The sequence below is a fragment of the Antechinus flavipes genome, chromosome 3, assembly GCF_016432865.1.
Source record: "Antechinus flavipes isolate AdamAnt ecotype Samford, QLD, Australia chromosome 3, AdamAnt_v2, whole genome shotgun sequence".
Taxonomy (NCBI): domain Eukaryota; kingdom Metazoa; phylum Chordata; class Mammalia; order Dasyuromorphia; family Dasyuridae; genus Antechinus; species Antechinus flavipes.
In genome coordinates this window covers 453,791,637-453,819,183 of record NC_067400.1, presented here as the reverse complement: position 1 = coordinate 453,819,183, position 27,547 = coordinate 453,791,637, and the positions used below count along the sequence as shown (strand labels likewise).

At 36.7% G+C, this 27,547-nt stretch overlaps 1 protein-coding gene across 1 annotated transcript in view; it reads left to right on the top strand.

The window, feature by feature from the left end:
* The first annotated feature begins 20,271 nt into the window (after nt 1-20,271).
* ALOX5AP (arachidonate 5-lipoxygenase activating protein) overlaps nt 20,272-27,547 on the top strand; it is a 37,126-nt gene continuing 29,850 nt past the window's right edge. Inside the window, exon 1 of the mRNA XM_051986508.1 lies at nt 20,272-20,409. Coding sequence (XP_051842468.1) covers nt 20,340-20,409 — 70 coding nt within the window. The 5' untranslated portion in view covers nt 20,272-20,339. The remainder of the gene's footprint in view (nt 20,410-27,547) is intronic.

Genomic DNA, 27,547 nt, shown 5'->3' with positions numbered 1-27,547 from the left:
TAGGGTCAGCTAAAACTTGTAGAATTTGAAACTATTTCTTCTTCTTTTGTTGTTGTTCAGTTGTGTCTGTGTCTTTGTGCCCCAATTTGGTGTTTGCTTAGCAAAGATACCACAGTGCTTTGCCATTTCCTTGTCTAGCTTATTTTACCACACATCTGGTAAATGTCTGAAGTCTATTTGAACTCAGGTTCTTCTGACTCCAGGACTGGCACTCTATCATCTAATTGTTCTTCTTCCTCAGGCCTGTATTAGAATAATGGGCTCCTCTTGCTTAGTGCCCACTCCCTTGAGTCAGCATCGTTGGTGATGGTTCCCATTCATCTTGGGAATCCTGGAACAGGCAACTCCCTTCCCCAAATATCTGCAAGGCAGATGGACAACTATCTATTCCCTGACTGGCTTATTTTTGGTTGTATTCTTTCTGTCCTTTTGGATTCTATCCTTTTACCTACTTTTCTGGAAGAAGGTTGGATTTCCTTCTCAGAATAGATAACTTCTGACAGGAGCCAGAAGCATAGTATTATAGACTTAGAAATGGAAAGGATCTTAGAGACTATCTAGTTCAATCCAAAATTTTTACAGCTGACAAAAATGAAATTGAAGAAAAGTTAGTGACTTGATACCACATAGGGGGTATCAGTTGGGATTTGAAATTAGGTCCTTTAACTCTAGAGCCAGTATTCTTTCCAGTGCCTCCAACTCAGATAGAATTTTCAGTGGCCATCCATGTAAGTTCCTGTATGGGACAATTTCAGCCATCTTTCTGGACTTATCTTAAGATCTTAGATGCCCAATATGGGTCTGTCATCATGCCAAATAACTATGCAAATGAACTGAAAGCCAGCATGTAAGGATTTTTAATAAAGAGCAGACTATATAAGGCATTCAGGCATTGCCACTGATGTGTGTGGGAAATATGGGTGAAGATGTTTTCAGGCTGATTGCATTTTCAAGCTATTTGAAAGGCAAAGCGAGTACATGCCGTCCCTAACCCTGAACTCCCTGCAATTTACATGCTATAAATTCCATCAGTGAAGGTCTCTTAAGCAAAGGGTTTGACAGTATGTTCCGATGAAGCTGGCGTTGACCCCAGATGTAAAACAAACTACCAAGCAAGCTCAGAAACACAAACTCTAGCCTTTTTAGAATTAAATTTTCTCAATAGAGAATTTTTAAAAAACATCTTTAAGCTTATCGCCTTTTAGAAAGACAACAAAGCAGGAATAACTGAGTCTCGAGGGATACAGCCTCTCATCTTTATTTTGTCTCTAACCCACTGGATGACAGTTTTTCTTGCCTACCTAATGACTTACTTATTCTTTTTCAAAAAAAAATGCATTAACCTAGACATACTCCAGTCTGTATATTGTGTGCATATGTGGATGAGGCATGCGTAAGGCTTTAGGGAATGATGGGAAGAACACTTAGTTCTATGCTGTCAGCTGTTTGGGTGGCTTAAATGTGCGTGGGTTTCCCTCCTGTATGTTTATTTTTATTGTTGTTGAACTGTTTTCTAGTCATATTAAAAAATTCATCACTTCTTTTGGGTTTTGGGTTTTTTTGGCAAAGTTACTGGAATGGTTTGCCATTTCCTTCTCTAGCTCATTTTACAGATGAGGAAACTGAGTCAAACAGCATTAGAGGACTTGCCCAGGATCATACAATGTCTGAAGCAGGATTTGAACACAGGAAGAAAAGTCTTCCTGACTCCAGGTCCAATGCTCTATCCACCATGCCATCTAGATGTTCTACATGTTTGTTTGAACCAATAGATTCTTTTAAAATCCAGAGCTCCTATTAGATAGGAATTATATTTATGTCTATATCTATACAAGATGTTTGTATGGAACTAGAGTAGACCAAATTCTCTGAAGCATAATTCTCTATCTCTAATGAATTTATAACTTTGAAAAAATTTTTTATCTTCTGGTATTTGTCTCAGCTGATATTAGTCCCTCTTCCCTTCTTTATCTCCCCAAATTCTTATACCTGCATCAGGAAAATGTTATAGTATATTCTACAATGTTTTGTGTGTTGGAGGTTTGTCTCTCTAACTAGACTGAGCTTTTAGATTAGGAACATTGGAACATAAGATTATAGATTTAGAAGTAGAAGTTTTCCCATCTATTCCACAGAACCCAACCAATGCTGGGCACGTAGTGTTCAATTAATATTACTTAAAGTGGATTGAATCTACTCAATATACTATATCCATTAGAGGGTCTAGATCATATGTAGGTAGCACATAGAAAGATGAGGGCTTCAAAGACTGGAGGCTCTGAACACTCTTAGGATTTGATAACAGGCTAAGAAAAAGGCACTATCTGTAGAATAAGTAAGAAAAATATTGGATTAGTAGGTGAAAGGCTTGGACTCTAGTTCTGGATTCACTATTCACTGACCAAATAAACTTGGACAAGTCATTGCCCATGGGCAATGGGAATGCTACTGATAAGCCTGTCTATCTGTGAAGCTTAATTAACATTATATATGTGAAAGGCTTTGAAAAGTGCAAAATGCCATGCAGATACAAGATGTTACTATTATTTTCTTTCTACAAAACAGATAGACTAGTTCATTTTCATTCATTCAATTCTATTCAAATCTAATATGTCTCTGCCTCTTTCTTCTCTTTCTCTAGAAAAACCTGGGGAAATTTTCTTAGCTTTGTCTAGAGTTTCCCAACAAAGAGATCAAAAGTGGATTCAATTTGTAATGTAGATCAGATATATGACTATTTGTTTAATAATAGTTATTCACTTTTTTCTATACAAAAAGAATGCTTAAAACACAAAACCAGACATTGAAACAGATTTTAAAATGGGAAACAATAACTTACAAGTTCTATTATATTCTCCTAGGAGACTGATACTTAAAATATAAAAACCTGAAACATTTAATAGTATTAGTGAACAGCCGTCTTACCATCACCTCTGTTTCTAAACAATTTCCCCAAGGCTCATTCATATCTTCTGACAAGCCAGGTCAAAACTTGAACTTATTCTTCTGCCAGTAGTTATCTTCTCCAAAGAGGATATAGTTGCAGAAAGTTCCTTTTGAAGATACTTAAAACTCATAAATTTGTCTCAAAGGCTAGAATCATCCATCTTACAATCTCTATCCAGTCACCTATGCTTACAAAGAAAAGAATAAAAAAGGAAGTAAAGAAACAAGCATGCATTAAGCACTTAACATATATTAGGCATAAGGGCTAGGTACTGAGGATACAAATACAAGCAAAAAAAAGCCTCAAAAAGCATATATTTTAATGGAGAAGATAACACATAAAAGACAGATGAAAAGCAAGGGTGGGAGAGGAATGAAAGAAAATACATGGCACCCCCAGACATGTTCCCAAGGAGTGTGCACTAGTCAGAGAAGATGAGTAAGTGGGGCTTTTGATTACTCTTATAAACTATGGTAAAGGAAGATACTTGCAAGGAACTCTATAGAGTGGAAATTACATTTGCATTTTAACCCGGGATTTTCATCTTATTTTAGGCCTAGGACAATCTCTAAATACTAATAAATCAGACCTTCAGAATCAATATGGGTTTGTAGTTCTCACTGCTGACTCAATTGTGAAGTTTCAAACCAATGATCATAATGGCTTAGATTAATTGGATCAGCTTTAACTGATATTTATATCATTTTAAAGTTTAGAAAGTGTTTTATAATGCATTATCTCAATTAAGCCTCACAGCAATTCTGCTAGGTAGATTTAATAGTTATTATTTTATAAATGAGAAGCTTGAAACTTAGACCAAATTATTTGCATTAAGTCTCAAAGACAATAATGTCAGAGGTAAGATTTGAAAGCAAGTTCCTCCTGAGTCCAGCAGTATACCCCACTACCTCATCTTGTGACTGCAAACATAGCCTGTATTTAAATGTTGGGGCTAATTTGAATTGAGGGGACCGAGTGTTTCTAGGAATACCCCTTGTTGAGGGGACATATGGGTGTAAGGACAAGTCAGCTGCTGCAGCTTGGTCCAAGTCTGTTTTTATTGAATTATTTATGCAATCGGATTAGAAAGAGCATCAAAAAAAGCTGTAAAGGGTGAAAAGGAGAGAAGATACCACAAAAGGATCACATGCAGGCTCTGGTTTGTGTGGGGGAAGCAGCTAGGAAACATGGTTGCCAGGCAGCCACGACCATTCCTGCCCATGACGTGCTGATTCTACATCCATAGAAGCCTCAGGTCTTTTTCTTTCTGCCTGCTTCCTTTCATGAGTCACATCACGGATAGTGTAGGTCTGGTCTTCAGCTAAAAACAAATTGTCCATTAATTATACCAGCAATGACTTGCTTCTTAAGGACTGTGCTAATTCTCCCCAGTTTGTGAGATCTTAGCCCATCTTGTAACATATGTAGTAGGAGTAGAGGGCTTTAGTTCCCTTGCCCAGCATAATGTAATCATAGAAAGTAATGGTCAGATAGTAAAGATGTTAGGATATTGATATTCCAATAAAGTACAAAGCATGTCAACACACTCTTAGCCCTTTTTGAATCATAAAAAATGTTTTTTTTAAATTAGCTTTTTATTTTCAAAATATTTGCAAAGATAGTTTTCAACATTCACTCTTGCAAAACCTTGTGTTCCAATTTTTCTTCCTTACCCCCAACCCCATTCCTAGACAGCAAGTAGTCCAATATATGTTAAACACGTGCAATCCTTCTATATATATTTCCACAATTATCATGCTGTACAAGAAAAATCAGATCAAAAAGGGAAAAAATGAGAAAGAAAACAAAAACCAAGCAAACAACAACAAAAAAGGTGAAAATATTGTTGTGATCCACATTCAATTCCCTTTTTTTGGATGCAGATGTCTTTCTTTATCTCAAGTCTCTTGGAATTGGCCTGAATCACTTTAAAATGTTCTCTGTTTGAATCAGGGGGGAACTTGGCATTGGTTATATAAAAATTAGCCATGGTCCAGGTGGCCCTTAAGAGGAAAGTTTGACAGCTTTGAGATAGTTTGAGAATTCAAGTTATTCAAGACAGAGATTGGCTTTGTGGAGGTGACCCTTGCCCCTCTGACAGAGGGCAGCAGGAGGAAAGGGGATTATCTTTTGTCCTCTCCCTCCCCTTCATTTGACCATGACATTTAGCTGCGGGCTTCTTGCCTACTAGGACAAACTATATCCAACAGTTCAGACAATTGAGCAGTTTGAGAAGAGCCAAGAAAAACATTCTAAAATATACTCAAACACAGAAAGACAGTTTTCAAGGCAGAAAGCAGGTTCAAGGAGTAAGGTCTTTGGCAGCAAAGAAGAGAGATGTTTATGGATTCTGAAGAAATGGATCCCTGTTAGTTGAGAATAGCTCTGGAGAAGAGATGACTTAGGGAACTCAACTAAGATTTATACAGCAAAAATGGTGCCATTGTGGAAGGACAATATAAGGACTCTACAAGGAGAGAAAAGGCATAGGGGGTCCTGTAGTATTGGAATTAGGAATTGCTCTAGATGTATATATCCCCTTTACTGCTCTTATACTCTAAGTTGTTATTCATTCTTCTCACAGGGGCTGTGTATGTCTGTGGGAGAGTCTTTCCCAGTTTTTTTTTTTAGAGGAACGTTTGCTTAGAGACCTCTGCTCTTTCTATTCCATTTTAGTAAATGCCTTTGCTTTGAGCTACTTGTGTCTACTGGCTCATTGTTACTTGTGTCTACTGGCTCAAGTAAATACATTGGTGGGGACTCCAGATAGACACAGTATCTATGTCCTTAGTAGCTATGGTCTGCTTGGTAGTGATACAATTTCAACATCTGTTCTGCTTCTTCAAATCATGCATTCCAATAGGACATTTAATGTTGCCATTAATGGAAGCTTTCAGTATGGGTAGAGTGATACACTTGGAGACAGGAAGACCTGAGTTCAAATTCAACCTCAGACACTTACTAGCTGTATTTCTTCAGGCAAGTCTATGGTTTATCTATCTGATGTAGTTTCACCTCTCTCTGCCTCAATTTCCTCAACTGAAGTAACAGAAACATTTAACTTGGGTTTTCTGGCTCCAAATTCCATTCTAGGTGACTCAGTGGATAGAGCGGTGGACCTAGAATTACGAAGACCTGAATTCAAAGCTGACCTCAGACACATATTAACTGTGAGACTTTAGACAAGTCCTCTATCCTTTGACTGCTTCAGTGTCCTTTTATGTAAAATGGAGATAAAAATAGCACCCCTCTTCCATGGTTGTTGTAAGGAAAAATGGGTGCTTTGCAAACCTAAAAGAGTCATATAAAGGCACATTATTATGATTATTTCCACATTATTTATTTTGTGGGATAGGATGATTTCCTATTGAATATCTATTTGCTTAGGGAATACATTTTGTGTGTTTTTCTTTTTACAATAACTTTTTTGTTACTGAGAAGTACTGGTCCGAGACTTTGGTTTGACATGAGATGGGCAGATATGAAGGATGGTAAGTTCACTATTTTGTAATGCAAGGGAATTTCTGACAAGTACTCTGGACCCTCAAAATTCTGGGGCTACTTCAGGTCCACAACAGCAATACAATCCAAGGAGCTTGCTGCGGAGAGGGGAAACCATTTTATTGTTGCATGTGAGTACAGGGTGAAATCTGAGCTCTTTCCTCTCAGCCCTCCAACTCCCCACCATTTGCCCGCTGCCTCTTGTCTTTTTGTTTCATCCTGGCAGCTCTCTATTGAGATAAATGGCATTTCCAGCGACTTCATCTCTGATAAGTGTTCTCCTGCAGCTGCAGATGGAATCTGAATGTGCTGCACTCTAATTTAATGGTTAGCTCAGCTGACTATTAAAACTGGCCACTTTAAGCACTCCTTTGCTCCACCCTGAGAATAGATCTTCATTTTAGCAGAACTGACAGGTCAACTCAAGAGAGCCAGACTGGGGTCCAGTGCAAGAAACCATGGCTATTGATCCTTCCCTTCATGGGTCTCTTCCCCATTTGTGTATAGAGATGATTTTGCAAGACTGCTCAAGAGTTTCCATTGTTTATACACTAGCTTATAACACCAATCCAGTCCTTGGGACTACTTTTCCAGAGGTCTTTTGGCTGGCAAATTGTTCTGACCATTTGTGGCCTGCTTTGGTGTGTGTGGATCTGGGCAGTCATCTCAATAAAAGTGATGCAGAGGGTTGCAAAAACAAAGCAACAGAAAGTATTGTTAAGTTCTTGCTTTTATGATAGCTGGGCAGACTGATCCCACCCCATCCTTCCGTCCTTCCACTATCTTTGGGCTATAGATCTTTAGATAAGCACAGTATCTATGTTCAGTAGTTAATGTCCTTGGTAGCTATGGTCTGCCTGGTAGTGATACAATTTCAACATCTGGTTTGCTCCTTCAAATCATGCATCCCAACAGGGCATTTAATGTTGCCATTGTTAGTAAAAGCTTTCAGTATATAGAGTGACACACCTGGAGACAGGAAAACCTGAGTTCAAATTCAGCTTCAGACACTAACTAGCTGTATTTCCCCAAGAAAGTCTTGGGTCTATCTGCCTTAGTTTTACCTCTCTCCTTGCCTTAGATTCCTCAACTGAAAAATATGAATGATATCAGCATTCACCCCTCAGGATTATTGAGAAGAAAGAAATAATATTTGTAAAGTATTTTGCAAATCTTAAAGCATTTCTAGCTATTCTTCTTAATGATAACCTCAAGTTATTGGCAAAAATACATTTTTTGGGTTTTAAAAATTCTATTTAGTGATCATCATCAGCCTTTTTCAAATTCTTTTTCTTAGTTTTTTTTTTAATTTGTTAAAGCTGCAATTAATTTACAATGGTATAGTTTTCTCATTTTTGGAATCTGGTTTTTCTTTTATAATTTGTAATCTAATAGAGCAGCATTAATAGCTCACTGATATATTTCCATCTTAAAGTACAAAATTAAAATGGTAAAATCACTTGTAAATGAGAGAATAAACCCATTTTTGATTTTTAAAGCATTTAAACACTGTGTATATGTAAACTTGCCTTGTGTGGTATACCAATCCCAGGATGCACAGCAACATATTTTGGAACAGATTGAATCTGGGACACTGTGAGTGAAGGTGATTGGGACTGATTTCACAGAGAGTTCTGGGGAAAAGGCACTGGAAGAAGCTGTGAATGAATGTATACGATCAAGCCCTTCCATCCTGAGGCCATGTGTGGATTTTGTAGAGTCAAACACTCAGTATGGATTTATGTTTTTCTACCCTCCTCTTTAAAGACTGAAAGAAGTGGATCATGGTAGCCAGCTGAGGAGCTGTGCATTTGGAGAGTGGGGCAGGGAGAGTATAACTGTGACCAATGAGTGGGGAGACCAGTCAGGCTGGTGAAATTACCCTTCCTTTTCCAAATATAATCATCTTCTACAGCTCTGAGCTCTCCTCGGTATCCCTATTCCTTTGGAGCAGGTGGATCATTTCTTTCTATAAATTTAATCATTCTATAATAACAGGCCTTGCTTAGTCAATATCTGCTGCCAATGGTCTATGTCTTTCTCCCCTCCCTCCCCAGAGGTTTCTGACCATTAAAAAAAAATAACAGATAACTGGCGCTAGGTAAAAGAAAATTTAGTGTTTTCTTAATCTTTGTTTGCTTGTAATAAATCCATCTAGTGCCAATGTGAGGCTTGAAAATGGAGAGGTACCTATGTGGTGGGATTGGCTCTAGACAGATATTACCTGAGAACATAGGACCCTTGTTCAGGCTTAGATAATAAAAAAGGAAAAATAAGAGGAGAGAGAGAGGGAGAAAGAAAAACAGAGAGAGACAAAGGCAGAGACAGAGAGATGGACAGAAGAGGTGGGGAAAAGATCTTAACCTTTATTCCCTAGACTGCAGACACAGGTATGCATTATATATTTAGTTATACCCCTATACATACATATTTATGTACTTGTAATATATGCATGCATGTATGCATAGGATGTTTTAGTGAGCCCCACAGACAAGGACAAAATGGGAATAGAGGAGATGAATTAGGTTACATGGGATTACTCTTTGCACTCAACCCTATTGACACTTCATTTATCTCCTTGTGATTTATAAAGAATATTTCATGATAGTTCAATGTGCAATATAGATTGAATTTTTTCAATGTGGAAAATCATTATGATTCCACAAGTTTGGTTGTTATCTTTTTCTTTCTTTCTTTCTTTCTTTCTTTCTTTCTTTCTTTCTTTCTTTCTTTCTTTCTTTCTTTCTTTCTTTCTTTCTTTCTTTCTTTCTTTCTTTCTTTCTTTCTGCCATTTGAAAGGTGGAAGAATGTGACACTGAGAAGGAAAAGAACATTTGGGGCTTTATAACAAACATGAGGATTTTTATGGAAATCCTGGAGTTAGATCATCTCTGGAAGCAATTCTATGTTATGAAGATGTAGATGGAACAATAAGAAGATCCTCTCAATTGGGACTTCGTGGAGATAGCTCATAAAAATTGTCAGACTTGGTGATTGCAATCTTTGACTCTTGTCTTGTGTGGGGATAAATGAAAAAGAAAAGAAAAATAGGAAAATTTGAGATTTAGGCAAAAAACAAAAGACTTTGAGGGTTACATGAATACATAGATAAGAAAATAAAGGTCTGAGAATATGATTTTTGTATCATGCCTTAAAATAAGGAAATATAACCTCTTTACAAAGACTGGAACACTGCTACTGGATCACACAGCTAGAAAGTTTTTGAGACTGGATTTGAATTCACATTTTCCTAATTCCACATCCAGTGTTTTGTTCATTGTGCTACTTAACTGCACCTGAAGTCATATGGAGTCTCAGACATTTACTAGTTGTGTGACCTAGTTACGCTTAATTTAATACTTAACCTGTAACTCTTAACACTTAAGTAAATAACCTCTCTTTGCTTCAATTTCCTCAAATGAAAAATGCATTTAATAGCAACATCTGCCTCCCAGGGTTATTGTAAGAATCAAATGAGATATTTGTAAAAAATGCTTTGCACAGTACCAGTAGCATGTAGTAGGTACAATATAAATACTCATTCCATTCCCAGTACCTAATATTTTGTAGTGGAAACAGATCCAAAGGGATAGAAGTGAAAGAAGTATAATATTAAATTTGATATTAGGAAAAAAATTCTTGATTGACAATTACCACTCTTCCAAAAGTGGAATAGGCTGCCTTAGAAGCTAATGGACCCCCCTTCACAAATGGTCACTATGAATCAAAGACTGAATGACTGTTGGGAATAGAGAATATTTTTATTCAAAGCATGTGTTGGCCTAGGAAACCTCTGAGCTTTCACCCCACTTTGAAATTCTCTGAAATTTTGTACCCATAAGTAGAAATAATTCTAATGAGAAGGAAAAATGAGCTGCTTGATGTGACTAATGTGTATGAACCCAGAACTCTTTGAAGACCTCTGACTCCAAACAAAACAAAACAAACCCCAACACCTGTATAGAAAATGTAAGCAAAGGACATTAACTGAGGATGAATGTAAAAGAATAACACAATTCCATAACAATTGTTATCAGTAGCCCTGAAAGAACTGAAGAAATAAAAATATTATTTTTAACTGTGTGAAGGCCAAGAAGAGGATCAGAAAAAGGATAGGATTGTTGGTCAGGGCAGATGGGATACTGATAATGGATGAAGTTTTGAGAGGGTTGAACCATTCAATTCTTATCTTGCTTCAATTTTTTTTCTTTTAGAGAAAATGTTATCTGTATTGGGAAGAGCAGAATTGTAATCTTAGCGGAGAGAAAAATCAGTCTAAGTGAGAAGTTGGTCAGGCAGAACTTAGCTGCCATCTAAACAAGTTCAGGCCATCTGGTCCAGGTAAATAAACTCCATTCTAGAGTCCTGAAATCACTGGCAATGGGATCCTAAGCTACTCCTACTGACCTTTTGAAAAAATTCAGAATATTGCCAATAAAAATTGTTCAGGAAGAGTAGCAGAAAACATAATATCAAAGAAATGTGCAACCAGAAAAAAAGCTGGGTTGGCTATGCAGCAACAGTCAAAGAGGATCAGTGGGTAGCTCCTATGTTTTGGTGATGATATCCATGTGCAATGTTTTTTGTTTGGTTTTCTGGAGGTCTTGGAGCAGCCTTTCAGTAGAATAATCATCATGAGAATAGCCAGATGTTAAAGTCAAAAAGTCTTTATTGTCTCCTTTGCCTGGTGCTCAGCTAGCTTTCTCGTGGTTTTCAAAGGTTCTTGCTTTCAGTGGAGAAAATGAAGGAAGAGAGCCTGCCACCATGGTATTGTGAGATGGAGTGAATGAATCTGTCTCTCAGTCCCCCAGGAGAGTCATCAGGAGTGGCTGAAGATGGAACAAATCTCTCTCTTTGACTTCCAGAGCTTGAACTCCCACCTCCAGTTCTTTGTCTTCTCTAGCTCTGAATGAATCTGGCTGAGGCTCCCAGCTTATATGCTCTACACTGAGTATAAACCAATCATTATATTACTAGGAAACCATTATCTGTTGTAATATTAAATCAATCATACTGAACTTAGAGAACTATTAATCACCATGCTAAACTAGATATCCATTGTCTCATCAATTCCACTGACTTAATAACTTGTAAGAATCCTTGTTTCAGCATTCTGGCCCATAACATCTCCCACTTTCTTTCATTTTAGAACATAAGGTGGTCACACTCTCCCTGACTTCTCAGGGAAGTGAGAACCCCCCAAAAAGAGGTGATCACACCTTCCTTGACTCCTCAAAAAAGAGGTGAAAACACCAAAAAAGGAGGTGATCATGCCCTCCCTGACGTCTCAGTAAGGAAGATGAAAACACCAAAGGAAATGAGGAATCAAATGAGATTATCAGGTTTCTGAAGGGTGTCACTTGAAACAGGTATACGTAAATCCATCAACATGGGAGTCATTACACAAGCATGTAGTAACACAAGCTAGTAGTGATGTAACAAAAATGAATCAACACGAGGAATTATACATGTTCATAAGTCCTAGAAATAGATCAAAACCAATCTATTGAACATTACTTCATGTGTCAGGAATTCAATAATTCCTGCAAGTTTTGAAGTCCTGCATAAGTCTTATCATGTCTCAGGGAATCCAATGATTCCTGCTGGTTTTAAAGTTCTGCAACAGTCTCATTATTAGCCATGCCCTTTCAGTGTCAGATGTTTTTAAGGTTTTCTCCTTTGTTTTGAGATTTTTCTCTTTTTTCTGTCTCTCTCCAATGGACAAGGAGAATATGGCTCATTGGCACCCATCTGATTCCTTCTCCATCTCTCTCCCAGGTAGTTAACCTATCTAGCCTCTTCTATTCACCACTTTCTGGACCTCTCCCATCACCTAGTAATTACATTGGAGCTGCTTGCACTGGACACTGCCTTTCTGTTGGGTTAAAAAGCCTGTATTCTCCCCAATTGTAATCACTCTCTCCCATCTTATTGCTTCTCTGCTGATTGATCATATCAGAATTCTGAGCTTCTAAAGACTCTCTGGATGTAACCTTGGCTGCCATCATGCTTTTGTTTGAGGTCTTGGAGCTGGCTAGTGTATCTTCTCCTGGCTTGACCTGAAGAATCAAATTCTTCAGTCACAGGGTATGCATTTACTTTTAAATCAGATACATCCTGTCCTTTTTTAGCTTTAACTAGTGCCTTTTGTAATCTTGTCTAGGGGGGTGGACAAAGCTCCTGAATAGGTGGTGCTGATGGTATCTTTGACCCTCCCCCTCCTCCTTCTCCCTTCACCCATGAAGGGTTAATTGAGAGGGGTATGTCAGGGAATGGGGAATGCCCTAATGGCTCCTGCTGTGAATCACCACATTCCTTACTTTCATCAGAATTGTACTTAACTCCATTCTTATCTAATTCTTCATTCTTTTCACCTAGTTTGTCAATATCCTTCCCCTCCTGCACTTTCTCTTTTTCCTTATTCTATAACTTACATAATTTACTAAAGCCTGTTGTATTAAGTTATATGTATAAAATGCTTCTTTAGAAATTGAATCATTACCATTATCATTGTAGTATTCACATAGTTGCTCTCATATTAATTTCCACTCCTCTGGATCTAATTCTTTTTCCTTTGAGAACCAAAGAGATGTGTACTGTATTATTTCTAAAAGTTCAATGATCTGCTTCAAAGTTACAATCATACCTTGTTTTTTTATGAGTTTAACCAAGCTCTTGACACATTTTCCTTGAGGTGGAAAAGAAGGCTCCTTTCTAAACATTTGTCCCATTTCAACTGAAGCACTAGTTTAGCCCTTTAAAAAGTTTCCTTCTTGTCTGTTTTTGTACTCACCCTAATTTCTGGGTCACAGATGTAGGTTCTTGGTCCCATGTTCAGGTTCCAAAATGTAATGTTTTTAACTTGGTTTTCTGGAGGTCTTGGGGGCAGCCTTCTTTTCAGTTGAGTAATCTCCACAAGAATAGCCAGGTGTTAAAGGCCAAAAGTCTTTATTGTCTCCTTCGCCAGGTGCTCAGCTAGCTTTCTCATGGCCTTCAGAGGGGACTTGGTTTCAGTGGAGAGAATGAAGGAAGAGAGCCTGTCACCACAGGGTGTGAGATGGAGTGAATGAATCTGTCTCTCTGTCCTCCAGGAGAGCCACCAGGAGCCTGACCGAAGATAGAGTGAATCTCTCTCCTTGGATCCCAGGGCTTGAACTCCTGCCTCCAGTCCTTTGTCTTCTCTAGCTCTGAATGAATCTCGCTGAAGCTCCCAGCTTATATGCTCTACACTGAGCATAAACCAATCATTATATCACTAGGAAACCATTATTTGTTGTAAGATTAAATCAATCGTACTGAACTTAGAGAACTATTAATCACCATGCTAAACTAGATAACCATTGTCTCATCAATTCCACTGACTTAACTTGTAAGAATCCTTGTTTCAGAGTTCTGGCCCATAACATCCATGCAACAATTAAAAGATGGAGATTAAAGTTCCCAGTGTGTTGAGTAGTTGCTGTTCATTTGTTTTTCTGTGGTGTCATATTCTTCATTACCTATTTTGGGGTTTTCTTGGCAAAGATACTGGAAAGTATTTTCTCCTCCAGTTCACTTTACAGGTGAGGAAACTGAGGCAAACAGGATTAAACTACTTGCACAGGGTCACCCACGTATTAATGTCTGAGGCCAGATATGAATTTAGGAAGATGAGTCTTCCTGACTACAGGTCCTACCCTCAAGGCTCTGTGTTATTTTAGTTGGGTAATCTCTGCCTTAAAGTTTCCAGGAAAAAATGGAAAAGTGTCCCAGGAGATAAGATGTGGATGGAGTTTTGCAGTATTTAATGCATAGTGAGGGGGATGTACCCTATGAAGAGCAGTTAAAGTTGTCATGTTTAGCCTGGAAAAGAGAAGATGAAGAATGGATATTACTAAAAGCTTTAGAAAGATTATCTCATTTGAAGCTCACAACAATCCTGACAGGAAAGTGTTATTATGTTCCCCATTTTACAGATGTGAAAGCTGAGACTGGCAGAGGCTGTGACTTTGCAAGGATGACATAGCTAGTGTCTAAAGTCATATTGAATTCAAGTTCATATTAGCCCTTGTGCAAAATACCACCCATATATCTTTCTTTCTTTTCTTTCTTTCTTTCTTTCTTTCTTTCTTTCTTTCTTTCTTTCTTTCTTTCTTTCTTTCTTTCTTTTCTTTCTTTCTTTCTTTCTTTCTTTCTTTCTTTCTTTTTTTTTTTTTTTCTTTCTTTTTCTTTCTTTCTTTCCTCCTTTCTTTTCTTTCTTTCTTTCTTTCTTTCTTTCTTTCTTTCTTTTTTCTTTCTTTTCTTTCTTTTCTTTCTTTCTTTCTTTCTTTTTTCTTTCTTTCTTTCTTTCTTTCTTTCTTTCTTTCTTTTCTTTTTCTTTCTTTCTTTCTTCTTTCTTTCTTTCTTTCTTTCTTTCTTTCTTTCTTTCTTTCTTTCTTCTTCTTTCTTTCTTCTTTCTTTCTTTCTTTCTTTCTTTCTTTCTTTCTTTCTTTCTTTCTTTCTTTCTGCAATTGGGGTTAAGTGATTTGATCAGGGTCACACAGCTAGGAAGTGTTACGTATCTGAGACCAGATTTGAGCTCAGGTCCTTCTGACTTCAGAGCTGCTGCTGTATTCACTGCTCCCACCTAGCTGCCCCTCCATATGTTTTTTTTAAATCACCCAATTATATAAAAAAAAAGAAATGGGGAGATGGGAAAGAGTGTGAATGGGATGGGGGGTGGCAAGAAAAAATTCCATCAAGGAAAATAACTTATAATTTATGCATTCTTTGTTCTTAATTACTTGAGAGGTAGAATATTATATTGTCTTCTATAGTTTTATTTATTCTGTTCTTAAAAAGAGATATGAGAGAAAGCTTTCTACATCAAAAAATTACCTTTTTTTCTAGCAAAAGCTGAATCAAGAAGATAAAAAAAGAGCTGCCCCTCAGTTTTGTGCTGAGGAGTGCATCCCATCTATTCCTGCTGTATGTGGGTGAACATAACTAAGGGATCAACAGATCTTTACTTTGCAGTTTAATTATTTGAAATATAGTCAATTTTTAGAGCATTAGGGGCACCTGATTTTGTTCCCTACATGCAATTTTCTGATATCCACTTTAGTCATTACCTATTTCACAAAAAATAGTTACACATCAAAGTCAGAGGCTGGTAGATGGTGTTGTAATGGGAAGAAATTTATGGACTTTATGGTGAGAGTGAGGTTTCTGGAGACTCATGAAAAAAGTGCATGAATACTTACAGATTGGGAATATCAGTGATTATAATATGGAAAGGGAAAAATATTGAGCAAAAAGAGCCTTCTCTTTAATTTGGAATTTGCAACTGACTACAGGCAGTGTGAATTGTTGCACTTAAATTTAGGAACACCTGAGTTCAAATGCTCTCTCAGACACTAGTTATGCAACTCTGGACAAATCACTTAATTTTTTTCATCAACAGTTTCTTCATCCACAAAATGGAGATAATATTACCACATCCCTTACTGGACTGGTGTGAAGTAATTTATTCATGCAAACTGTTAAAGCACTCCATAAATACTAGCTATTATTATTTGGGCAAATAATGGAAGAATGAAGATAATTCACTAAACATTAATTTAACAGGCACTGTGCTGGGCACACAAAGATAAAGTGTGACACCTCTTATTCTCAAGTAGCTTATATTCTATTAGATGGACTGTGATATAGTCAGTTTAGTAAATACAGGGCAGCTGTTTGGGGGCAGTGAATAGAGTTCTGGATTTGAAATCAGGAAGATTCCTCCTCTTGAGTTCAAATGTGACTTTAGATACTTATTAAATGTGTGATCTGGCAAGACACTTAATACTGTTTGTCTCAGTTCCCCATCTGTAAAATGAACTGGAGAAAGAAAGTTCAAACCATTCCAGAATCATGAAGAATCAGATATGACTGAAAAAATGACAATAACAAATATTGGATTTATGTAAAATAAATACATTGAGATTGGGGAGACATTAAAAACTGTGAGAATTAGGAAAGTCCTCTTGAAGGAGATGGCTTTTGAGCTGAGCCTAGAATACAAAAAAGGGTTCAGATGTGAAGACAATAGATAAAGATTTATATACAGGGCTTTTTAGTTTCTAAGGAGCTTTGCAGACTGCCCATTAGAGAGCAAGGGCTGTTGTTTGCCTCTTTGTATTCCCAATGCTTAGCACAGTGCTTAATAAATGTTTATTGACGTTATCTTACTTAAGGCTCATAAGAACTTCTGTCATTCCATCCTCTCCCTTTCCTCAGTATTTTTCAACTTGTAAAGGGCTAAGATCAAGAGTTTTCCCTTTCTCTTTTTTGGAGGAAGGGGAATTGGAGGTGACTTACCTAAGATCATTAAACATGTCAGAGGTAGGTTTCAAAACTTGACCCTCAAGTTCAAAGCCATTATTATCTTATTGTGCTGAACACAAGGTAGTAGGAAAAGAGTAGGTAGGAAAAGAAGGAAGATAGTAGGAAAGGGTGTTGAATGCCTTTTGGGTGAAGTAGAAAACTCATTAGAAATGGAATTAAATCATTTATGTTCAATTCCTAGGAGATCTATGCAGATAATATTATTTACATGGAAATTTGCATCAAGGGACACAACCTTAATGAAAGTCCTTGAGAATAGGGACTCTTTCTTTTCCTTCTTTCTTTCCTTCCTTCCCTCTCTCCCTCCCTCCCTCCCTTCCTTCCTTTTTTCTTTCTTTCTTTCTTTCTTTCTTTCTTTCTTTCTTTCTTTCTTTCTTTCTTTCTTTCTTTCTTTCTTTCTTTCTTTCTTTCTTTCTTTCTTTCTTTCTTTTTTCTTTCTTTCTCTCTCTCTCTCTCTTTCTTTCTCTTTCTCTCTTTCTTTCTTTTTTCTTTCTTTCTTTCTCTTTATTTATTTCTTTTCTTTCTTTCTTTCTTTCCTTCCTTCCTTCCTTCCTTCCTTCCTTCCTTTCTTTCTTTTTTCTTTCTTTCCTTCCTTCCTTTCTTTTCTTCCTTTCTTAATATTTGCAACCTCAGCACCAAGCACAATACCTGGCATATGGTGGGTGCTTAATAAGTGCATGTTTAATGATTAATTGACTGGGTAACCTGAAAGTCTATTTTAACTGTAACTGCTATGAGCATTTTAAAATTGTATCTCAGAAGAGGAAACATGATACCTACTGGTTAGTGATAAGAAAACCAGATCTAGGAAACAGTATTGTATAGGCTAATGAGAGTCAGTAATTGCTGATGACTGGCTCTGTGATGAAGGGGAAGATGGGGAGCTGAAGCAATGTCCAACATAGAAGAGAAGTTTTTAACCACTAGTTCTTCTAAGCTACCATTTGCTTCTACAACTCAGATTTCCACAAGCACTTTTTAAAAAAAAATTATTTTATTTTTTAAATACACATTGTTTTATGAATTATATTGGGAGAGAAAATCAGAACAAATGGGAAAAACTATAAGAGAGATAAAAAAAGAGAAAAAAGAAGTAAACATAGCATACATTGATTTATATTTAGTCTCTTTAGTTCTTTTTCTGGTTGCAGATTGCATTTTCTGTCAAAAGTTTATTGGGATTGCTTTGGATCACTGAACTATTGAGAAGAACCAAGCTTTTCATAGTTGATCATTGCATTTTCTTCTTGTTACTGTTTACAATGTATTCTTGGTTCTGTTCCCACAAGCACTTTGAATTTTTTTTCTTGACTTTTTCACTGGTTGGCCTCATAGGGCAAATGCTCTCCCCTCCTTCCTTCTACCTTTTAGTTTCTTGACTACTTTGAAGACATTTCTATCTCACTTTTTGCAAATGGCCTTTTCAGGCCCTTCTCTCTTAAAACATTAGTTCATACCTTCTCCTTCCACCCCTAGTGTTAATGCCTTCCCTTTGATATCACCTACCATTTACACTATATATATATTGGATGTATTTAGTTATTTGTATGTTGTGATCTCCATTAGAGTGTAAGCTCCCTGAGGGCAGAGACTATGATTTTACTTTTCTTTGTTTTTTCAAGACTTAGTATTTTATAGATAAACAATTGAGGAGAACAGAGTTTTTGCTTAGGGTAACTCAGGTAATGAGTGTCTGAGGTCAGATGTGAATTCATGAATTTAAAGTATTCCTGATTTTAGGCCCAGTGCTCTATCCATTGTATCACCTAACTGCCCTATATTTATAGATTATAGAATATGTATAGATTAGATATGTATAGATGTATATATATATTATAGAATATGTATAATATAGATTATAGAATATGTCACATTCCCCTTGATAAAATATAAGCTCCTTGAGGGTAAGAAGTGTCTCCTTTTGTCTTTGTACACCCAGTATGGGGCCTGACACATAGCATGTGCTAAATGAATGTTTGTTAATTGATGAATGAAATAACTGACTGACTTCCCCAGAAGTTTCAGCATATACTGTGAGAAATCTGCCATACAGAATAATATTCTAATTTTCATAGTATTCTTTTACCATTCCTACTAATTTGACATCTCTTGAAGGGCAGGGACCATGTCTTATTTTTTTCTTCTATTTTCTTCTTCCTCATTCCATGCCTTTTACAACATATTGGAATAGTAGGCACTTAATAAATACATATCTGTTGAATAAATAAAAAATGATATAGTTCATCCCTTGCCTGTAAACAAAACTACTCTTAATTTTTTTGACAGATATAATATGTCTTTGTTCAATTGTTTTCAATTTTTCAGTTTTCATCTCTCCCGTTCCCTCTCCCCCCTTTTAGGGATTACTTGCCAAAGATACCAGAGTACTTAGGTATTTCCTTCTCCAGTGCATTTTACGGATGAGGAAACTGAGGCAAACAGGATTAAATGACTTGCTCAGGGTCACACTGAGCTAATAAATGTTTGAGATTTGAACTCAGGAAAAAGAATCTTCCTGATTCCAGACCTGGCTCTCTGTCCACTGCAATCACGTAGCTAGCTACCCATAGATGGACGTCTACATCATACAAATAATAACAACAACAATAATAATAGACTGAGTCCCTTGAGATCAGGAATTGTTTTTTTTGTTTGTTTTAGGTATTTCTTTGTATCCTCAACAGATAGCTTAGAGCCTAGATATAGAGATTTTTAATAAATGATTTTCAACTTCACTTAATAATAATATTATAGATATTCATCTGTTGGGAAAGTTTAAGATCAGTTCTGCTTGGAAGCAAATGATGGACTAGATCTTTCTTGCCTTCCTTTCTTCATTCAACAACAATCATTTATCTCTGTTGTAAGGGTTTCTGTAATTGCTCTCAGAAGTCAGGGAAATCTCAGTGGGCCTGGATTTAACAATCTTCCCTGTCAAGATAGACATCCTTAGAGATGATCTAAATCCCTTCTCCTGTGAATAAAGCCCATTTTCATTTCTAAAATAATTCTTCAGTTTGCATTCACTTCCTGTTCTTCCTTCCCTTTCTTCCCCTCTGTTTCTCATCCTCCCCAAGGACTTTAGGACAAGATGGAAAGCACTTAAGACATAAAATTTGCTGATAGCGTAAAGATAAAAATAAGATTTTATTCATTCCTTCTCTACCCTTTTCCTTCCTTTTCCAGAAACAGGAGGGATATGGAAATCCCATCCTTTGTGTCCTCCCAGAGTTCTGCAAGGCAAGACCTCAGACTGTTCTGGTGGCTGAGAAATGATCTTCATCTGACAAACACTGGGGTAGAGTTCATTAGATCTATCCCTCCTAAAGCTTGCTCTGATCGGTGGAACCTCAGTAAACCTGATGAGAAGACTTGATGGCTCATATTAAAATAAAAAAAAAAAGACACATGTGTGATCATGCTAGGAACTCTCAGGAAATTCTAATGATGAAGTAAGGACAGGTCACTTCCCCTTCTTGTGCATTGCAGGGCTGGGTGGTGCTGAGAAGACTGTACAATCCTCTTTCTTGAGACTACAGTGAATATGGACCATGAAACAGTGGGGAATATTGTTTTTTTGGTAATTGTCACCCTCATCAGTGCTGTCCAGAACGGTAAGAGAAGACCCTTGATTCAGGATGATAAATGTTCTTTTTAAAAGAGGTAGAGAGAATTTAGATGTCAGCAGTTAATTAAGGCTTATGAAGTAGAATGTGTGTGTGTGTGTGTGTGTGTGTGCCTCTCTTTGTGTTTGCAAATATTCATGTATGTTTATGTTTCTTTAGGTTATTCACTTGTATGGGGGTTTTGGAGATCAGGTTTTTCCCCCTGTTCCTGATCCCTTTCCCCTTTGATTTTAATCATGATGATTAATCATGTTTGTCAAGCTGGTGTCCATAGCCCAGGAATTGTTTCAAAGTATTTAGCAAAGGAGTAATACTCTCAATGCTTATTGATCCAATGGGGTATATGGCAATGAGGAAAAGAAGTCAGATTAGAATGGAACAAAGAACCAGTTTTCTCTCTGCCACTGAAATTTCATTAGTTTTGTCTTTAGTGCACCTAAGACCAGCTGAATTTCAGGAGCATAACTTTGGCTTCCCAAAATTTACCTGGAGATTAGTTTTCTTATTTGTTTTCTTCTTGAGAGACTCAATAACTAGTCTGTGTTCATAATACCTCTGTGTAACTCTATTATTTGACTGTTTTCAGGTTGACTAATTGACAGATTAATTTGGTGCTTTCTATATTTATATCTCTATGGATAGATATCTGAAATTTTTTCTGGCCAGTATGCAGGTGGAAAATTTTAAAGTTTCTTTGATAAGTTCTGAAAATGCCCTAGAATTGAAAATACTGATGATTGCTCCTATTTATTATATTATACTTCAAGGTCTGTAAGGTACTTTAGATACAGTATCTCATTTTAAAAAGTGTAGCATTTGGAAGTAGGCTTTGCATCTGTTAAATCTCAAGTTGGTAGAGTTTTGGCAAAACACAATAAATGTTTCTTGTGAGTTCAGCTTTTTGTTGTGGTATGATGTAATTCATAAAGTACTGAACTTGGAGTCTAGAAAACCTAGGTTCAACTCTCATTTGTAATATGGGAGAGTTGGATTTGATTACCTTGAAGGTGTCTTCTTGCTTCAAATCTATGATTCATGCATGTATAAGAGAAAAAAAAACCCAAGAGGATTCTGAATTAAAGAGTCACCATTAAAAATGACTTGATGTGATTTAATAATTATCATTAAAAATTTAGCTACATTGGTATTGAAAAGCTGTGAAGCATTTGATCAAGTCTGGATACTCTTTTGTGGTTGTATGCTCTCTTATTTCCTGATCAAAGAGAAGGATCTCCCTACCCCCAGAGAAACCTACGTCCTGCAACATAAGGGTACACACCCTGCTAGCCTACAGCCACATTGCCCTCTATAAGGGACTCGTGATTACACACACTTAAAAGAATTCAGTTCCTAACCATTTGCCACTTTGGGTCTAAACATTTTTTTCTTCTGGTGAGTCTATATGATACAGAGATTATAGTTTTTTTTTAAAATTTATCTTCATACCTAAAACACTCCTAGGTCTAGCTAGCATAGTCATCAGTAAAGGCTAACCAAAGCCAGGAAAAACTATTTCTCTCCTCAGAGAAGATAGTGGTTAGTAGTCAAGTCCTTTTGAAACTTCCTTGCAATTCCTAGTTGGATAGGAGTCCTTATTTAGTTCTGTACTGGGATTTTTTCCATTTACACCTAATGGGTTTATTATTAGGCATTAGCCCTTTCTCCTCTTTTATGATCTTGTCAGGAAGAAATAAATTCAAATCTGACCTCGGATATTTATTATTATTATTATTAGAGTGACCCTGGGCAAGACACTTAACTCTGCCTCAGTTTCCTCATCTGTAAAATGAGTTGGAGAAAGAAATAGCAAATCAATCCAACATCTTTGCCTAGAAAAATCCCAAAGAATGCAACATGACTGAGCAAAAGCAACATTAAGCATTAGTAGGCAAGGAATCCATCTCACCTCTGGGTTTAGAGAATAAGAGCATAGCCCACTCAGATGATTCTAGAAGGGGTGAGCTTCAGTCATAGATTTGGAGCTGGAAGGGACCCCATTTATCATCTGGTGCAAAACCCTCCTTTATAGATGAGGCACAGAGATTAAGTGATTTGACCAAAGGCAGTTAAGTGGGAGAACAGGGATTCAAATTCAGGTCCCATGATTCCAAACTCAGTGCTGAATTGATCTTAAAAATGTTCTCAGCTCAGAGCTGCCTAGTAAGAGTGCTTATTTCTTCCCAGCCTTTTAGCTGAGATGCCTGGTGGATTCCAGACATTGCTGATTGAGATGGCTGGTTCCCTACCTCACTTATTACAGTGGAGAGTAAGCTCTGGAAATGACCAATGATTTCTAAAGCAGATAGAAAATAAGTTTTTATTCCACTAGAGATTATTTTGTGATTTCATTGTTCTTAATATTCCCCTTTGCTCCTCCTCTTCCATCTTATAGTTCCCAACTTCTCCACACCTGTTCAATAGGTGTGGCTTATGAATTACTGCAGCTCAAATAATTCATTACCTAGTGGTCAACTTGGCAAAACAAACCAAAGCAAAACAAAACACTTTTGTAGACTTAGTGACCTTGAGTTAAATGTTTTGGTTGGGGGATGGAAAAGGAAGCTCATGAGGGAAAGAAACCTATGTGACACAATGTTAGTTTTGCCAAATTGTTCAGCAACAGGTCACTAAATCATCCTTCTAAAAGCTATATATGTTTTTAAGCTAGACTTCCTCCACTTTTTTCCTCAATGGTATTTTATTTTTCCAAATACATGTAAAGATAGTTTTCAACATCTATTTTTTAAGATTTTGTGTTTGAATTTTCTCTCCTTCCCTCTCCTCCCTCATTTCAAAGACAGCAATATCATATAAGTTATACATGTACAATACTTTTAAACATATTTCCATATTTGTCATGTTGTGCTAGAAAAATTGTATCAAAAGGGAAAAAAACATGAGAAAGAAAAAGTAAGCAAACAAAAAAGGTGAAAATAATATGCTTCAATGCACATTCAGTCTCCATAGTTCTCTCTCTGGATGCATATGGCTCTTTCCATTACAAGTCTATTGGAATTGCCTTGGATCACTACATTGTTGAGAAGAGCTAAGTCTATCATAGCTGATCATCACATAATCTTATTGTTGTTGTGTGCAATGTTCTCTTGGTTCTACTCACTTCATTTAGCATACAGTTCATGTAAGTCTTTTCAGGCTTTTTTGAAATGAACCTATTCATCAGTTTTTTAGAAAAATAATATTCCATTACATGTATATACTATAACATATTCAGCCATTCCCCAACTGATGGGCATCTACTCAATTTCTAATTCCTTGCCACTTCCAAAAAAGCTACTACACACATTTTTGCACATGTAGGTCCTTTTCCCTCTTTGGGATTTTTGTTATTTGTGAACAGTAGGGTCACTGCTGGATCAAATGATATGCAGTTATAGAGCTCTTTGGGCATAGTTCCAAATCACTCTCTGGAATGGTTGGATCATTTCTTAATCCCACACCAATGCATTAGTGTCCCAGTTTTCCCACATCCCCTGCAGTATTTATCATTATCTTTTCTTAGTCAACTGGGTAGGTGTGAAGTGGTACCCCAGAGTTGTTTTAATGTGCATTTCTCTAATGATTTAGAGTATTTTTTCATATGACTATAAGTGGACTTAATTTCCTTATCTGAAAATTTTCTATTCATATCATTTAACCATTTATCAATTGAGGAATGGCTTATATTCTTATAAATTTGACTCAGTCCTCTCTATATTTTAGAAATGAGGCCTTTATCAGAAACACTGTCTATAAAAAATTGTTTCCCAGCTTTTGGTTTCCCTTCTAATCTTGGCTGCATGGATTTTTAATTAATTAATTAAATTAATTAAAAACTTTTAAATTTAATATAATCAAAATTATCCATTTTGCATTTCATAATGTTCTCTAGTTCTTCTTTGGTCATAATTCCTCCCTTTCCCAAAGATCTGACAGATAGGCCATTCCTTGCTCTCTTAACTTGCTTCTAATATTACTCTTTAATGTCTAACTCATGAACCCATTTTGACCTTATCTTGGGGGAAGGTATGAGATGTTAATCTATGCCTAGAATCTATCATACTGTTTTCTAATTTTCCCAGCAATTTTTGTCAAATAGTGAGTTCTTATCCCAGAAGCTGGCGTCTTTTATCAAACAGTAAATTACTATAGTCATTGACTATTATGTCTTGCTTACCTAACCTGTTTCATTGATCCATTTCTCCCCCCACTCCTTTTGATATAGAAATACAAATATCTTACAGCAGTGTGTGTGTGTGTGTGTGTGTGTGTGTGTGTGTGTGTGTCCCATGTGTGCACATGGGAGAGCCAGTAAATGTAAGCCAATAAAAAAGAATAGTATCAAGAAAATTTGCTAATAATAATAGCTAACATTTATATAGTACTTTAAGGTTTGCAAAGCATGTTAGAATTATCTCATTTTATCCTTACAATAATCCTGTGAAATAGGTGCCCTTATTTTGCCCATTAAACAGATGAGAAAACATAAGTTTATGTCCAGGGAGGACATAAGTTAAGTGATTTGTCCAGGTTCATAGATGTAGCAAGTATCTGACATGGGATTTGAATTCAGATCTCATTGACTTCATGTCAAAGACTAACCCATCACACCACCTATAGATAATGAAATTTGAGTATATAGACTATTTGTCAATTTGTCTTCTCAATTTTGAATTATAAATTCAAACAAATATTTTGCCTCTAAATGCACCTAATATTTTGTTCCTAAAGCACCTAACAAAGTACTGCTTTCTATATAAATAAAGGGTGACTTGACTCTGTTTTTGCTATCTTACAACAATCCTGCTTCCTTCAGTTCTGCTTATCCCCTCTCTAACCTCATGCTGTTACTCCCCTTTGAAGTCTCAGCTCTTGAAGCAGAGAATAGGAAATGTGACATGACATTACTGCCCCATCTGGACAGGAGAGAGATGATTATTCATTGCCCACATAGACTCACAGAGGAACACCTTTTATTTCCTTGTCTGGTTTGAGGACCAGCCAATCTCCTCGGCAGGAAGTGAGCTAGACTCCCTCTTGGCACTCAGAAATTAAGATGAAACCCAGAGGAAACTCTTAGGGCTGTTGAACAATTCTCTAGGGGTATAGTAGAAAGAGGGTCGGATTTGGACTCAGGGAATCTAAGATCGAATCTTAAATTCTACTTTCTTTACATGTGAGACCAACAACAAGTCCCTTAATCTCTGTGGGTCTCAGTCTTGTCATCTGTAAAATGAAATAATCAGATGGATCTATGTGACCTTTATATTTCCCTGATATCAATCCTATATGATTCTATGATATCTAAAAACATTTCTTTGTAATCATGTGGAACCTAATGTCCCAGTCATAGGCTCATTGAAAATAATAGGAGAAGCATGCAAAAATGATGGTTTTTTTCCCCCCATGTTCCTTTTCTGTTGGTGTCTTCTTTTTAAAATTTGCATTTTGTTACCAGAGCCTCCATTCTCACTGTGTTTCTCAGCAATGAAAAATTGCGCTGTTTATATCCCATGACCATCCTCAGGGATTACTTATCTTTGAGGTTTTCATTCAGTGATGTCAGTTCTCTATCCAAATAAGGACAGCCCTAGAGGAAGAAAAACATCAGGCCTGCTTGACTTCACTTCCCTTTTCTTGCTTTCAAATTTTCTTTGGTCATCAAGATTTTTAAACTTGTAGCAAACATCTCTCTATCAATTCTATAAAAATCAGATTTCTTTTGGAAAAAAACCTAACCAAAACCTCAATCCAGAACAAGTTGAAAACTCTTGATTCCAAGAATCAAACCTGTAAGCCTGTAAAACCTGGTTTCTTTTCCAAGAAAGAGAAATACATTGCTTGGATACAGGGAGCCAGGAAGCTTTGAATTGATCCTGCAAAGTTGCCAGCTGCTTTTGACAGGAAGAGAAAGCCAGGAAACACAGACCCAGAGAGAGAACTTTTCTTAGGAAACCAGCTAATTGAAAAGGGGAGACAAGGATGAAGGAAAAGAAAGAGAGAAGGAAATGAAGTTGTGTTGATGAAAACCTGGCTTTGTGAAACTGAAACAGATGTGTCTAAATGGCAGGGGAATCTACTCACAGAGGTACTAGCTGGTATATAGAAATACACCAGACATCAGATGTGTATCATCACCTCATCAACTAGAAGAGCTGATTCTATAGCCTCCATTCTCTTGATTCCCTTCATATAAAATCAGATTTCTTTCTCTTTCTCTCTCTCTCTTTTTTTTCTTGGATATATGGGTTAGTTTTGCTGTATTTTCCCTTCTCTTCAATAAGATCTCACTTTAACAACTTCAGCATAACATACTGGCTCTCTTGAAGATAGTTGGAGAGGGATATATTAGGACATGTAGTTGACATAAAAACAAAAACATATCAATAAAATTTTATTAAAAAACAACAGTGCCCAGAAACTGAGAACTAGGAATTTTTGAACCTGGGACAAGAGGGTAAAGATATATTCTCAGTTGGACATTTTTTCTCTTTCAGAAATTTGAACATTTCGGACATACTTTTCCTATTATCTTTAATTGGCAGGGGGGACACAGGGACACTGGCTTAGGAGGTGGGAAGGAGCTTGTTCCTTTTGATCATCTGGTAGCTTCCAATTTAATAGATCCAATTAGCATTTATCAAGTGTCTATTTGGCACTGCAATATAGAAGACAACAGGAAAAATAGTTTCTGCTTTCAATGAATTTATATTCTAGGTTTAGAGACTTGAGTAGGGGGAGATGAGCTTTTGTTGGGGTGCACTGAATTTGAAATGCTAAAATAGAATGTAATCTCCTTGATAGCATTTTCTTAATCTAGCACATAGCAAGCCTTTAATAACTACTTGTTGATTGAATTGAATTTTGAGACTAGAAATATATAATGTGCATTTGATTATTGGTGATTATTGATTGAAACTTGGGAGAGAAATTAGGAAATGGGAATATTTGTAAATGGATGATACTTAAACCATTGGGAGCTGATGGAATCACCAAGAGAAAGAAAAGAGGAATTAAGATAGATTTGGAAACTACTCATGGTGGTATATAGATGATATAAGAGGAATATAAGAATGGTCTAATGGGGGAAGGAGAATCAGACAGAAGTATTTTAAAAGTTGAGAGAAGA